The 12,324-nt window shown below is 40.3% G+C and overlaps 1 protein-coding gene across 1 annotated transcript; it reads left to right on the top strand.

Moving 5' to 3' along the window:
- The first annotated feature begins 557 nt into the window (after positions 1-557).
- On the top strand, positions 558-10,649 carry LOC135733780 (beta-1,4 N-acetylgalactosaminyltransferase 1-like). The gene is made up of 9 exons (XM_065252567.1): positions 558-685; positions 934-1,040; positions 1,253-1,290; positions 1,524-1,704; positions 1,852-1,938; positions 4,092-4,273; positions 9,619-9,762; positions 9,849-10,077; positions 10,468-10,649. The coding sequence occupies exons 2-9, from the start codon at positions 947-949 to the stop codon at positions 10,647-10,649; spliced, it is 1,137 nt and encodes a 378-aa protein (XP_065108639.1). The 5' UTR covers positions 558-685; positions 934-946.
- The last annotated feature ends 1,675 nt before the right edge of the window (positions 10,650-12,324 follow it).

Below are 12,324 nucleotides of genomic sequence, written 5' to 3'. Positions count from 1 at the left end.
AGAGTTATTTTAAAGTAATGATGTTTGTTCATTGTAACCATGATTGAGAACTGTGTGTTCAGTGTAGAGGACGAGACAGTGGGTTAGCGCGCATCATTGTTGCCTCACAGCAAAAAGGTCTCTGATTCAAGCAAGGGCTAATCAGACAAAGACTTTGTTCAGGAGACCTTTCTGTGTACACTCACACTGTCCAAAACATGCAGGTTAGCTAAATTGGATATACAACATTTTTGGATATATGCTGGAATGGTGTTTATCCAGTTGTAATTGTGTATACTCAGAACTTTACTTGTTGCCTGATCAGGTTAAGTTGGGTCAACTTGTTGGTTGACATTACTCAGTACATTGAGTTAGGTGAACTACATTACTCAAGTTGAGTAAACTTTAAAAAACTGTGCAGCAAGTTGCCTTGAAAATTTAAGCTGAGTCAACTTTTACATTTTTACCATGTTGTTGTTTATTAATAGTCTCTTGAGTTTGATTTCCTTTCAGTTCATTTGATCTCATATTAGGACTTATTTGCTGTTTTGCGTGTGACTTGTGTCTACAGCATTGGTCTATTTTCCAGTAAAAATCAGTCCTGTTCCTGTGAAGGATATGCTTCAACTTTTCAAAATGTACCCAAGAATGAACAGGAAGACCTTCGGAGACGTCGGTTTGAGGAGTACAGACAATATCGAGTCAGGTAAAAAAGATTCTTAACAAAGTTCATGACTTTAGATTTATTCATTCTTCATTACATCTTGCAAAAGTGTTTAATAGAATCGTAACACTTATTTGTTGTTGTAAGATTCAGATCTTTAGGTATCATGTGATTAAGGAAAACACTGTAGTATAATATGAATAGCTGTTAGTGTTGTAGAAATCTTTGCTTTTGAAACCAAATATCTCCTTGAATGTATCTGTTATTTTAACAAACTGTGTTTATAACAGGAGGCAGGCAGATATGGAGCCACTTGTTCTTGCTGCGTCTAACTCTCCTCTCCAATATCCCATCCATGGTTTCATATTGGCCCCTCTTCAAAAAAGTATAATACCAGGTAAAATCTGTTCTTCACGTAAGTCAAGTTCATCTGATCTTTTAATTGTAATCTGGTCTATGAAACCCAGCATTTTTGTGATTTAATGTTTGCTATTAAATCATCCTTGATAATGTGAAGAAAATATAACTTTGATATCTTTAATATTCACTCAGTTAAATCAATGATTGAAATCAAACAAGTTTACAATGTGAAACTGCCCATTCTCACAGGTTTGGCTTTGCATGCACAAGAAAGAGAACGCTATGAGGTTTGTTTTGAAGTATATTAGCTCTCGTAACTTAAGGTGAAGGGTCTTTTGCATTCCCATTGCAGGTAGACACAGGGACAAGTAGATCTGTCTTTACCCTTACCTCCATCACTATTGCTCTGTACCTTGGTCTTACATTGGTGTGCTTCAACTCCAGTATTGCTATCATCCTTTGAGTTACATCATACAGTTCTGAATCCGCTTATTTTCATTAAACATTTTTGTATCTGCAGGTATCTTTAAGTGTGATGAATGGGGTGCTCTCAGTGGAGGATGTCATGAATGGAGCACATGTGGATGGACAGGGTCAGAGTGATTTGACTATCTCATCCACAAGCCTAATAAAACTCAATCATCTGCTGAGCAATGTGTCCTACACCAGCACCGTCTACCGTGTCAAGGCTAAAGATATGGGTAATAGTGAGATTTGTGATTCAGAAAGTACTGTATTCTATGCTTTTGTGTCAAAGAGTATGTTTTGTTTTCCTACATTTTTGTTTCCTTTATAGGGTTTTTGCATTCAATTTAATATAAACCAGTTTAATTTTCTTCTCACCACAGTTCATTTTTCATTTGAGGACCATGAGGCCATATTTCCCATAAAAATTACAAGACCTTCAGTGCCAGTTCTGTATGACCCAGGGACCGGTAAGACACAAAACTCATTTAAATGTATGCATTTGGGAGATACTTTAATTTTAAATAAATTGCAGTGAATTCAAGCTTGAACTAAATTTAAAACGTAATACTAATACAAAAAAGTCTGCATAACAGATTTTACATCACATATCTGCAGATTTTTTGTGTTTGGTCTGTGCATGTTATTATTGCATGCTGCTCTGAAATACTTGATTCTGATTGGTCAATATCTGCATTCAGCAGCTTTACAAGAAAAATGATTAAATATATAGCATATAATATATTGTTTTATTGCAAATCTTATGGTACTCATAAATAAATTATAATCTATTAAAATTGTGTAGTTTTTTTGACTACTGTACGTTTAGTTCAGAGGTTTTCAAACTTTTTGTGTGTGTGGACCACTATTTGTAATCAAGAATTTTCGCGGACCACCTCATAATACTCATTATAAAATATGTCTACACAAAGTCCTGAATTAATCTGCACATCTAAATAGTCTTACTAGCACTAAAACTATAACTGGTCATCACATCAGTACAACAGGTTTCTTAAAAAAAAAGTTTACTGCACAAAACGGCTGCCCATATTCATACACCAATCCATTTTGTACGGCACTGAACTTGAATGGCACGGCCGAGCACCACTGGCCTATTTTAGGAATCACACAATAACTTGACAATTTAATTTAAAATTGATATCAATATTCTTATATCAATATTATTTATATACATATTCTCAGTGTTGGGAAAGTTATATTTCAAAATTTTGAACTAGTTCACAGTTCCAAAAATGATTTTCCCATATTATTTTTTTAAAATGATTGCCATTATAGCCCACAGAACCACAGACAGCAATTATTTTATCAGTTTTAACACTGAAGCTAAATGCGTCAGATTTCATCTTCATTTCCAACTTTAAATCCTTATCCAACCAGGGTAAGCGTTGACTGTCTTTTAATTTTTGTATTTGCTTGCACATACCTTGAGAGGCTAGCCGGGTGGGGGGTCGCACCCCGGGCGAGAAGCGCTGCTGCGAGGCATTGCGTGTATGACAACTCGCAGGTATTGTACACAACACGTGCACGTTAAATAGCGTGAGCTTAGTCAGAGTTTATTTCAAGATCCAGAATATGCATTAGCAGCCTATGTTAATCGAAAACGATGATGTTATTTAAAGCAACACTATGTAGTTTGTTTACCTTTAAATAATGTCTCTAAAATTATTTCAGTGATAGAACAACTTTTAACTGGACAAATTGTACTGTTGCTGCAACCTGAGCAGCCTCCTAGCTGCTACAAGCACACTCTGAAAGTGGCGGTGGAGGGTAGGAAACACAGCCCCGCCCCTCCCCCTGCCTGCAGAAGAGTGTCTGATACCAGGCACTGTTGCGCTTTTCAACCACATGGGGGAGCTGTAAGTCATTTACATGGAAACTACATAGTGTTGCTTTAATGTTAAACTATTTAAGTGGCGCGGCAGGAATTTCAGCAGCATCTGTGTTGTTTTGATGACGCATGCAGCGTGACTGGTGAACACTGACACTACACATTTAGGCCTATTTGCAGTGTGTTTTAGTCGGTTTTCGCCTGGAAGAATATAGAAATCTGGCACCCTATTGAACGATGTTAAACTGAGAGAGAGTGAACGAGTTCACAGTAACGTTCATCAGGCAGTAATACAGTACATTCAGTTCACGTTCAACTTTTGTTCAATGAACTCGTTTAGGCACATTCTTAAAATATACATATTCTTATTTTGCCTTTACACGGACCACCTGCAGTACCCTCACGGACCACTAGTGTTCCGCGGACCACAGTTTTGGAATGGCCGGTTTAGTTAATTAATATGATAAATAACAGGCATCATATTAAACTAGACAAACATTTTCAAAGAAAAAAATAAATTAGTCCAGGAGTTTTACATTACATAAGGAATTTGCTATAATACCAAAAACATCTCTGTCAAAACATAGAAAAATTATAGCAACAACATTAAGTGCACCTCCTCACCACACACCTACAAAACTGAAACGGTGACGTCTTCAAGATTGTAGCCGGACCATAGATCGAAATCATGATGTAATGAGAAACTGTAGTAAACTGTAAATAAATGTAAATTGAAGTCTTTCAATTCGCTGATCAATGACTTGTCTTTCTCAGATATTAATTCACAGGTAACTATAACAACCAAGACCTTTCTGAGGTATCGGGAGTTGAATGTTCTTATCAACAGTATCAGAAAGTTTTATCCAGAAATCAAGATCATTATTGCAGACGACAGCATGACTCCAAAAAAGGTGCTCGGTGAAAATATAGAGCACTATATAATGCCACCTGGACAGGTAAATGTTTTTTCACAAAAGAATTAAGTGTTTATTAAAACTTGAATAATGTTAAATGTAAAGATAGATCCCTAAAGGTACAGTTCAGCCAAAAATTAAAATTCTGTCATTTATTCACCCTCAAGTTTAACTTTTACAGTATAAATGACTTTGTTCTGCTAAACACAAATGAAGTTATTTTGGAGAAATTTTGTAATCAAGCTTATCTGGGGCACCATTGACTTATTGTTACGACTCTTAAAATGAGGATGAAGCAAATGCAGGAAATCAATAAATGTTTACCATTTCATATTTACCAATTTGTAAATAATGACAGAGCTGATGAATATCCAGAGTCTTTGCAATGGTGTACAAAGGACTACTGTGGTGAGTGAAGTGTTGGTAGGTGAAGACGGTGTTGTTGTGATGATGGTCAAATCGTGAAAACCAGGAACAGACCGGAACATCCACACGAAGACAACACAAACACTAATCCAACACGGGAACAGAGCACGGTAATCCAACGAGCACAGCATGAACATGAAATGAGGATCTGAAAACTAACAGAGAGAGCGGAGGGTAGATATAGCTGAGTAGTGATGAGGATCAGCTGGAGCAAGACAATCAACACACAGGTGGCTGGAATGAACCTAATGAGCACATGGAACAGACGTGAGTACAAACACAACACATGACACGGAGGAAACAATGGATTTCCTACCGTGACAGTACCCCCTCCCCTAGGACGTCCCTTGACGTTCCCAGCCTGCTACCTGTTGATTGTAATCATCAATAAGGCTGTGATCCAATATGTCCCGAGCAGGAACCCAACTTCTCTCCTCCGGATCGTAACCTTCCCAGTCCACCAAGTACTGAAATCCGCGTCCCCTCCGCCTAGAGTCCAGAATACGGTTAACCGAATAGGTTTGTTCCCCAGCTACGAGACAAGGCGGGGGGGAACCGGGACTGGCGGGTTAAGGCGAGAATGAAACATGGGTTTAATTTTGGAAATGTGGAACGCAGGATGAATTCTCCTGTACGCAGGAGGGAAGTTAAGATGAACTGTTACTGGATTAATGATTTTGGCAACAGCAAACGGGCCAATAAATTTGGGAGCAAGCTTATTCAAGACGGAACGCATTGGAATGTTCTGGGTAGAAAGCCACACTTTTTGACCAACGACGTAAACGGGAGGCTTGGACCGGTGGCGATCGGCTTTGGCCTTGGTGCGCGACCTCGCCTGGAGTAGAGCTTCACGAGCTCTTGTCCAGGTTCGTTGACACCTCTGGACAAATGCGTGTGCAGAGGGGACCGAGACCTCGGATTCCATACTTCCATACGTTCATCTTCGGAACACAGTTTAAGATGTTTTAACTTTAGATTTAGTCCGAGAGCTTTCTGTTTCCTCCATTGAAAATCTATGTACGGTTTCCATGTCCAGAAAGGTAATAAAAACATCATCAAAGTAGTCCATGTGACATCAGTGGGTCAATGAGATTGTGGTGAAGCATCGAAAATACAGTTTGGTCCAAAAATAGCAAGAATTACGACTTTATTCAGCATTGTCTTCTCTTCCGGCTCGAGCGTGAAGTCACGTGACTGTAGTGACGCGGCTGCACTGTTCCTCAGACATGTTTGCTTAGTTTTATTTATTTTTTTCAAACTTATAGTGTGCGTCTCCCCAGACTGTAAATGAAGCTCGGGCACACAAAACAAAAGAAAGATAAAAGAAGCTGGGGCGGAACAAAAAACAGTCAGCCGCATCGATTGTAAATAAACGATATCGAAACGATATGTCCTAGGAAGGAAATAGACTGTGCATGAAAAACACATTTCTCCGCCTTGACAAACAATCCATTCTCTAGCAACCACAGAAGCACTCGTCGTACGTGTTGCACGTGTTCCTGGAGAGACGAAGAAAAAATCAATATGTCATCCAGGTAAACATATATGAATAGATCTACCATGTCTCGCAACAAGTCATTAACGAGTGCTTGAAAGACCGCGGGCGAGTTTGTTAGCCCGAAGGGCATAAAGCAATACTCAAAATGGCCTCTAGGGGTGTTAAAAGCAGTCTTCCATTCATCCCCCTCCCTGAGGCTGTTTACACTTGGTATTAAGATGTGTTTTCATCGATCGGATCACAAGTAGACGAGAGAGACACATTGCGTTTACACCTGGTATTTAAATCCGTCTCTTTTGTCCACTTTCGACCGCATCTGTCCTGAATACTGTGAGGGGATGGTCTGTGAGACGGTGGGCGAGTCTCTCTGCTGTCATTCAAACGCGAGCGGGAGTAATTATGAGTTTATATGGACGCAAACTTATATTATGTTGGAGCCCGCTGATTGTTTAGCAAGTATACATGCTGCACAGTGTTTTGTACGTTTATTTGTTGGAGCTTTCTCTGAATTTTCAGCGCAATTGATGAAATAGGATCGCGCAACTTTCACGCTTTCAAAACGAAACTACGGAGAACACCCCGCAGTAGTTTTATCAATGAAAGGCTAAAAATAGCGCTGTTCACCGTATGTTCACGGCAGAAGTCAAAAAAGACGTAAAATTAGTGTTTAATACCTCAGATTAGATAAATGGGCGGAGAGAAGGCGGTCGCATGTGGCTGTCCGAACGCATTCAACCACATTGCGTTCCGCAACTCCAAAGCGATCCGATCGAAAGTGGTTTCGACTACCTCTGAATGTGGTTGAAAGTGGTCGAAAGTGGACGCGTTCAAAACGTTTTGAACACCGTTTACACCTGGCATTAACGTCGTCCACTTGTGATCCGATCGACGAAAACGCATGTTAATGCCAAGTGTAAACAGCCTCCCTGATGCGGACCAAATGATAAGCATTACGCAAGTCCAATTTAGTGAAGACGGACGCTCCCTGCAACCTCTCGAAAGCTGAAGACATAAGAGGTAAAGGATAAGTATTCTTTACCGTTATGTTGTTCAACCCTCTGTAATCAATACAAGGTCGCAGAGATCCGTCCTTCTTCCCCACAAAAAAGAACCCCGCCGGAGAAGAGGAAGGACGGATGAACCCCGTTGCTAGAGAACTGGATATGTTTTTCTCCATGGCTGCTGTCTCTGGAACAGACAAAGAATATAACTTGCCTTTAGGCGGAGAAGTACCTGGCAATAACTCTATAGCACAGTCGTAGGGACGATGAGGAGGAAGAGAATTGGCCCAAAACTTACTGAACACCTTCAGGTCGTGGTACTCCGCGGGCACGTTAGACAAATCCACTGCTTCCCCCTGAAAAACAGACTCCGAAACAGTGAGACAAGCAGACAATAGACAAGACTGATGACACCCCTCGCTCCAGCTAAAAACAGAACCAAGGCGCCAGTCAATTTTGGGATTGTGTTTATGTAACCAGGTATGTCCGAGAACGATAGGGGACTGAGGTGAGTCCGTAATGAAAAAAGAAATGTCTCCAGTATGATTGCCAGATGTAATGAGTGAGACAGGTATGGTGGTTTGGGTGATGACCGGTAATTTGTGTCTGTTAAGCGCAAAGGGTGCGATGGGATGCTTGAGAGAAGTGAGAGGAATCTTGAGCTTACTGGCAAAAGTGTAGTCCATGATGTTACCCTCCGCTCCGGAATCCAGGAGTGCTTGACTGTCGTGTGAGCTGGTGGACCACCGTAGTTTCACCGGAAGGAGTGTCACTGTAGATGAGGTCTTCCTGGCAGAGATCCCACTCGATAGTAGCCTCAGTTTTACTATCAGGCTTGGTCTTTTACCCGGGCAGTGCTGGATGTGGTGTTCGGTACTGCCACGGTACAAACACAGTCCCAGGGATCTCCACCTGATCCTTTCCTCCCGGGAAAGCCGGGCTTGCCCCATCTGCATGGGTTCAGGATCTCCAGGTGGGCTGACCGCAGCCTTGGTGCTCGGTAGACTGGTCTCTGATCTGGTCGCGAGGACTGCTCTTCCCCTCCGTTTGGCAGCTTGGGCGAGACGGTTGTCAGCTCGGATAGTGAGATTGATTAAACCGTTGAGAGAAGTGAAAAGTTCCACAGCGCGAATCTCCTGCTGGATGCGGTCAGCCAACTCATGCAGGAAGTGATCCCACTCTGCCGCCAGGGTAAGGAACTCCATGGCGTAGTCTGATACGGACCTGTCCTCCTGGTGAAGATCAGTGAGACGCCTAGCCGCCTCCTTCCCGGCGACGGAGCGAAGCACAGCAGATGTCCTGGTTCTCCCACACCGCCGTCCCCCAGAGGGCAGCCCTCCCAGTTAATAGTGAAAGTACGAAGGCTACCTTCATCTCCTCACTCGTGAAGGTGCGGGGCTGTAGAGCGAAATGTAAGGAACAGTGAGACAGAAATGTGCGACAAAAGTTCGGCTCACCCTCTGAGTTGGGAGGCGTGGCTCAAACTGGGAATTTCCCCCCAGGAACGATCGGCGGTGTTGGAGACGTGGGTGGCGCAGCGGGTGATGGTTGATGTTGTGCATGATGGGCGAGCTCGGACACCTTTGTCACCATTGTTTGGAAGGCTGGACCCATTTCATCTATCGCCTTGTCCTGACGATCCATTCGGCCGATGACTCTCTGTAGGAATTCCTCGAGATGAGATGGGGAGCGATCGCCTGCTGCTTCCATTGATGGTCAGATCCTTCTGTAACGACTCGTAAAATGAGGAGGAAGCAAATGCAGGAAATCAATAAATGTTTATTTACAAATTGGTAAATGTGAAATGGTAATGACAGAGCTGATGAATATCCAGAGTCTTTGCAATGGTGTAAGAAGGACTACGGTGGTGAGCGAAGTGTTGGTAGGTGAAGACGGTGTTGTTGTGATGATGGTCAAATGGTGAAAACCAGGAACAGACCGGAACATCCACACGAAGACAACAAGAACACTAATCCAACATTGGAACAGAACACGGTAATCCAACGAGCACAGCGTGAACATGAAGTGAGGATCTGACAACAAACAGAGGGAGCAAAGGGGACATATAGCTGAGTAGTGATGAGGATCAGCTGGAGCGAGACAATCAACACAGGTGGCTGGAATGAACCTAATGAGCACATGGAACAGACATGAGTACAAACACAACACATGACACGGAGGAAACAATGGATTTCCTACCGTGACACTTATAGAGTAGGAGAAAATAATACTATAGAAGTGAATGGTGCCCCAGATCTGTTTGGTTACTAACATTATATTATCAATGTCTTCATTTGTGTTCAGCAAAAAAAAAATTATAAAGGTTTGTAACAACTTGAGGGTAAGTAAATGATGACAGAATATTTTTGAACTATCCCTTTAAAATAAAAATATATTGTGTCTTTACAACCATTAAAAGTTTCAGTGTTGCCGTTTACTGATTATTAACTTTGTTTTGTCAGGGCTGGTTTGCTGGCAGGAATCTGGCTTTATCACAGGTCGACACTAAATACTTTCTGTGGGTTGATGATGATTATGTATTCAGTAATAGCACACAAATTGAAAAATTTGTGGAAATCATGGAGAAAGTTCCAGAACTGGATGTGGTAAAAAATATAAAAACAGTATAGCACATTATCAATTATTTCATATTTTGTAATGGGACCTCATTCAATCTTCTTTGTATCCCCAGGTTGGTGGTTCAGTGGGAAGCAATCAGTTTTATTTCCACCTTAAGTATGAGGAAGGTATTGAAGAGGAGGGTGGCTGTCTGAGACGTATGCATAAGCTGAAGCACCAATCAGTTCCAGGGTTTAACGGCTGCTACTTTGTGGATGGGGTGGTCAACTATTTCCTGGCACGGACAGAGGCCGTACGACGGGTCGGCTTTGATCCGTTTCTAAAAAGAGTTGGTCACACTGGTAGGTACATCTCATGGTTTCATGTTGACATGCGTTACGCTATATCAGTTCATCAATTCCAGTAAAAGATTCCATTGAATATTAATCAAGGCATGCACCCTGTTTTCCACTAATACATTAGTAGTGTACAAACCAGATTCTATGCAAATAGGTGATACAAATAATTACACATTGCAGACTTGTCTAAGAAAAACTTCTCCAGATTTAGAATTAGTTTTTAAAGTCATTTATGTTTTCAGACTCACATTAGATGACCTGGCTGCATATAGAGATAGAACATTAATAATCTATGAATAATGGCCCACATCTAACTACAGATTATAGATGCAATTGTCCACAGGTGTTCCCATATACAGCCCATCTAACTGTTTCTTACCTTTCTCCTCTTAGAGTTCTTTATGGATGGCCTCGGAAAATTATTAATAGCTTCCTGCAAAGGACTGTCAGTCGGACATCAGCCAAAAAAAATTAAAGCCAAATACCGACACTTTAGGTTTCCTGGAAAACGTGATGGAAGAAAGAAAGTGGGTCATCATTACTTTAAGAACCATTTGAAATGCATAAGGTTCTAATCAGTGTTGGGTGTAACTAGTTACTAGGTAATTAGTAACTTTAATTTAATTACTTTCCCTTGAAAAATTAAAGTAAGGGATTACTCTTATTTTTCTTTGAATCTAATTACAGTTACTTCTGATGTAACTAAATACTGTGTATGGACTCTAAAACAATGATGTGTATACTATAATAAAATAGTGGATTTAACATGGTTTAAGTTTATAATTCTCACTTTTAACTGGTTGATTATTAACATTAATTTTAATGACATGCTGGCTGTTTATTAGCACATATTAATGCCTGATTCTGCAAAACCTCTGAGGTTTTCATAAAGTGGGACCAGAATATGTCAAAATGTTCAAAAACACATTGTATCTCCCAAAACACAGCATTATTGTATTACGGAAGAGGATTAGGGCCACTGGTGAAAAAAATATTTGAATTCTGACTTTATTCTCAGAATTCTGAGTTTAAAGTCAGAATTCTGAGATTAAAGTCAGAATTCTGAGATTAAAGTCAGAATTCTGAGAATAAAGTCAGAATTCAAATATTTTTTTCACCAGTGGCCCTAATCCTCTTCCGTAATACAATAATGCTGTGTTTTGGGAGATATTAAGTACTTTTGTACCTGTTTACCATTCAATTCCTCAACTACACCATTTGCTTGCCTGTAAAATATAAAAAAATTATGAAAAATTCACACAAATTATGATCTAAATTTGATTTAAATGGTTTTTAGATATTGATCTAGATGTTATGTGTTGAATTCGGCCATTTTATGGTTACAGTTTAGAAAAATAAATCATTTTGACAAGCAGATGCCCATAGAGACCCATTCATTTTACTGTTTGTGGCCTTTACTGCTCAACATCACCACTTTAGTGAAACATTTTGTGAATTTATGTTTATATAAACATTAGAAAGGACATTAAAAATAAAAATTATTTCAAAAAAGTAAATTTTTTTGTAGTTTGTCACATCTAAATTAAAGTGTTGAACTAAACTAACCAGTCTTGAACACAAAAAACCCCCAGCTCTGAAATAACACTAAAACAACTTTGATAGCAGTCATGATGATTTTAATGGGTGGATCTCTTTTCAGGATTATAGATGATTCTTATTATCAATTCAGCAATTGTGTTTTGATTTGGTCATTCAGAAATATGTGAGTCATATGTGCTGGTGGAGCACATCACACACTTTGACAACTCCTGGGGCGTCATTTATGAAAAGCTTCATAAAAACCTGATTAAATTTGATCTCACGGTCATTTCTCAAAAGTGCGTATATGTGATTCATAACAGGAACGTGCGCACAAGACATGTGCGTATGTGAAATCTATAAATCGCAAATGATCAGCACCTGTCAAATCTTTAAATCCTTTTCGAGCAGCAAATAATGGCTTATATTTCCAAAAGCCTGCAGCAATCGTGAAAGTACATACTGTAGGTTTGCTCAGACCCTGACCTGACGTCAAAGACGTGTTTGTGGAATTTGCAAGAGACAACTTCTCACTTTGAGCACACAAATGCGTGTGTCGTTTATTTCTCGGTAAAACAAAACAAAACAAAACATCAAACAGCGCTCATCAGCGTCATCACGCATTCCAAACATTTAAAGGGGCCGCGATCCCTGAACAGTTATACCGAAACACAGTGTCAAGACCTAGGGGAGACCGGGGTTGGTTGTCAC

Source organism: Paramisgurnus dabryanus, chromosome 3 (genome assembly GCF_030506205.2).
Source record: "Paramisgurnus dabryanus chromosome 3, PD_genome_1.1, whole genome shotgun sequence".
Classification (NCBI taxonomy): Eukaryota; Metazoa; Chordata; class Actinopteri; order Cypriniformes; family Cobitidae; genus Paramisgurnus; species Paramisgurnus dabryanus.
The sequence above is the reverse complement of the archived record's forward strand: the minus strand, read 5'-3'. Positions and strand labels throughout refer to the sequence as shown.

Bases quoted from the DNA above. Each gene is read 5' to 3' on its own strand.
- LOC135733780 (XM_065252567.1), top strand. From the start codon at position 947: ATGGAGCCACTTGTTCTTGCTGCGTCTAACTCTCCTCTCCAATATCCC. The intron at 1,041-1,252 runs GTAAAATCTGTT...CCATTCTCACAG, and splicing joins TCAAAAAAGTATAATACCAG to GTTTGGCTTTGCATGCACAA. The intron at 9,763-9,848 runs GTAAAAAATATA...TTGTATCCCCAG, and splicing joins AAGTTCCAGAACTGGATGTG to GTTGGTGGTTCAGTGGGAAG.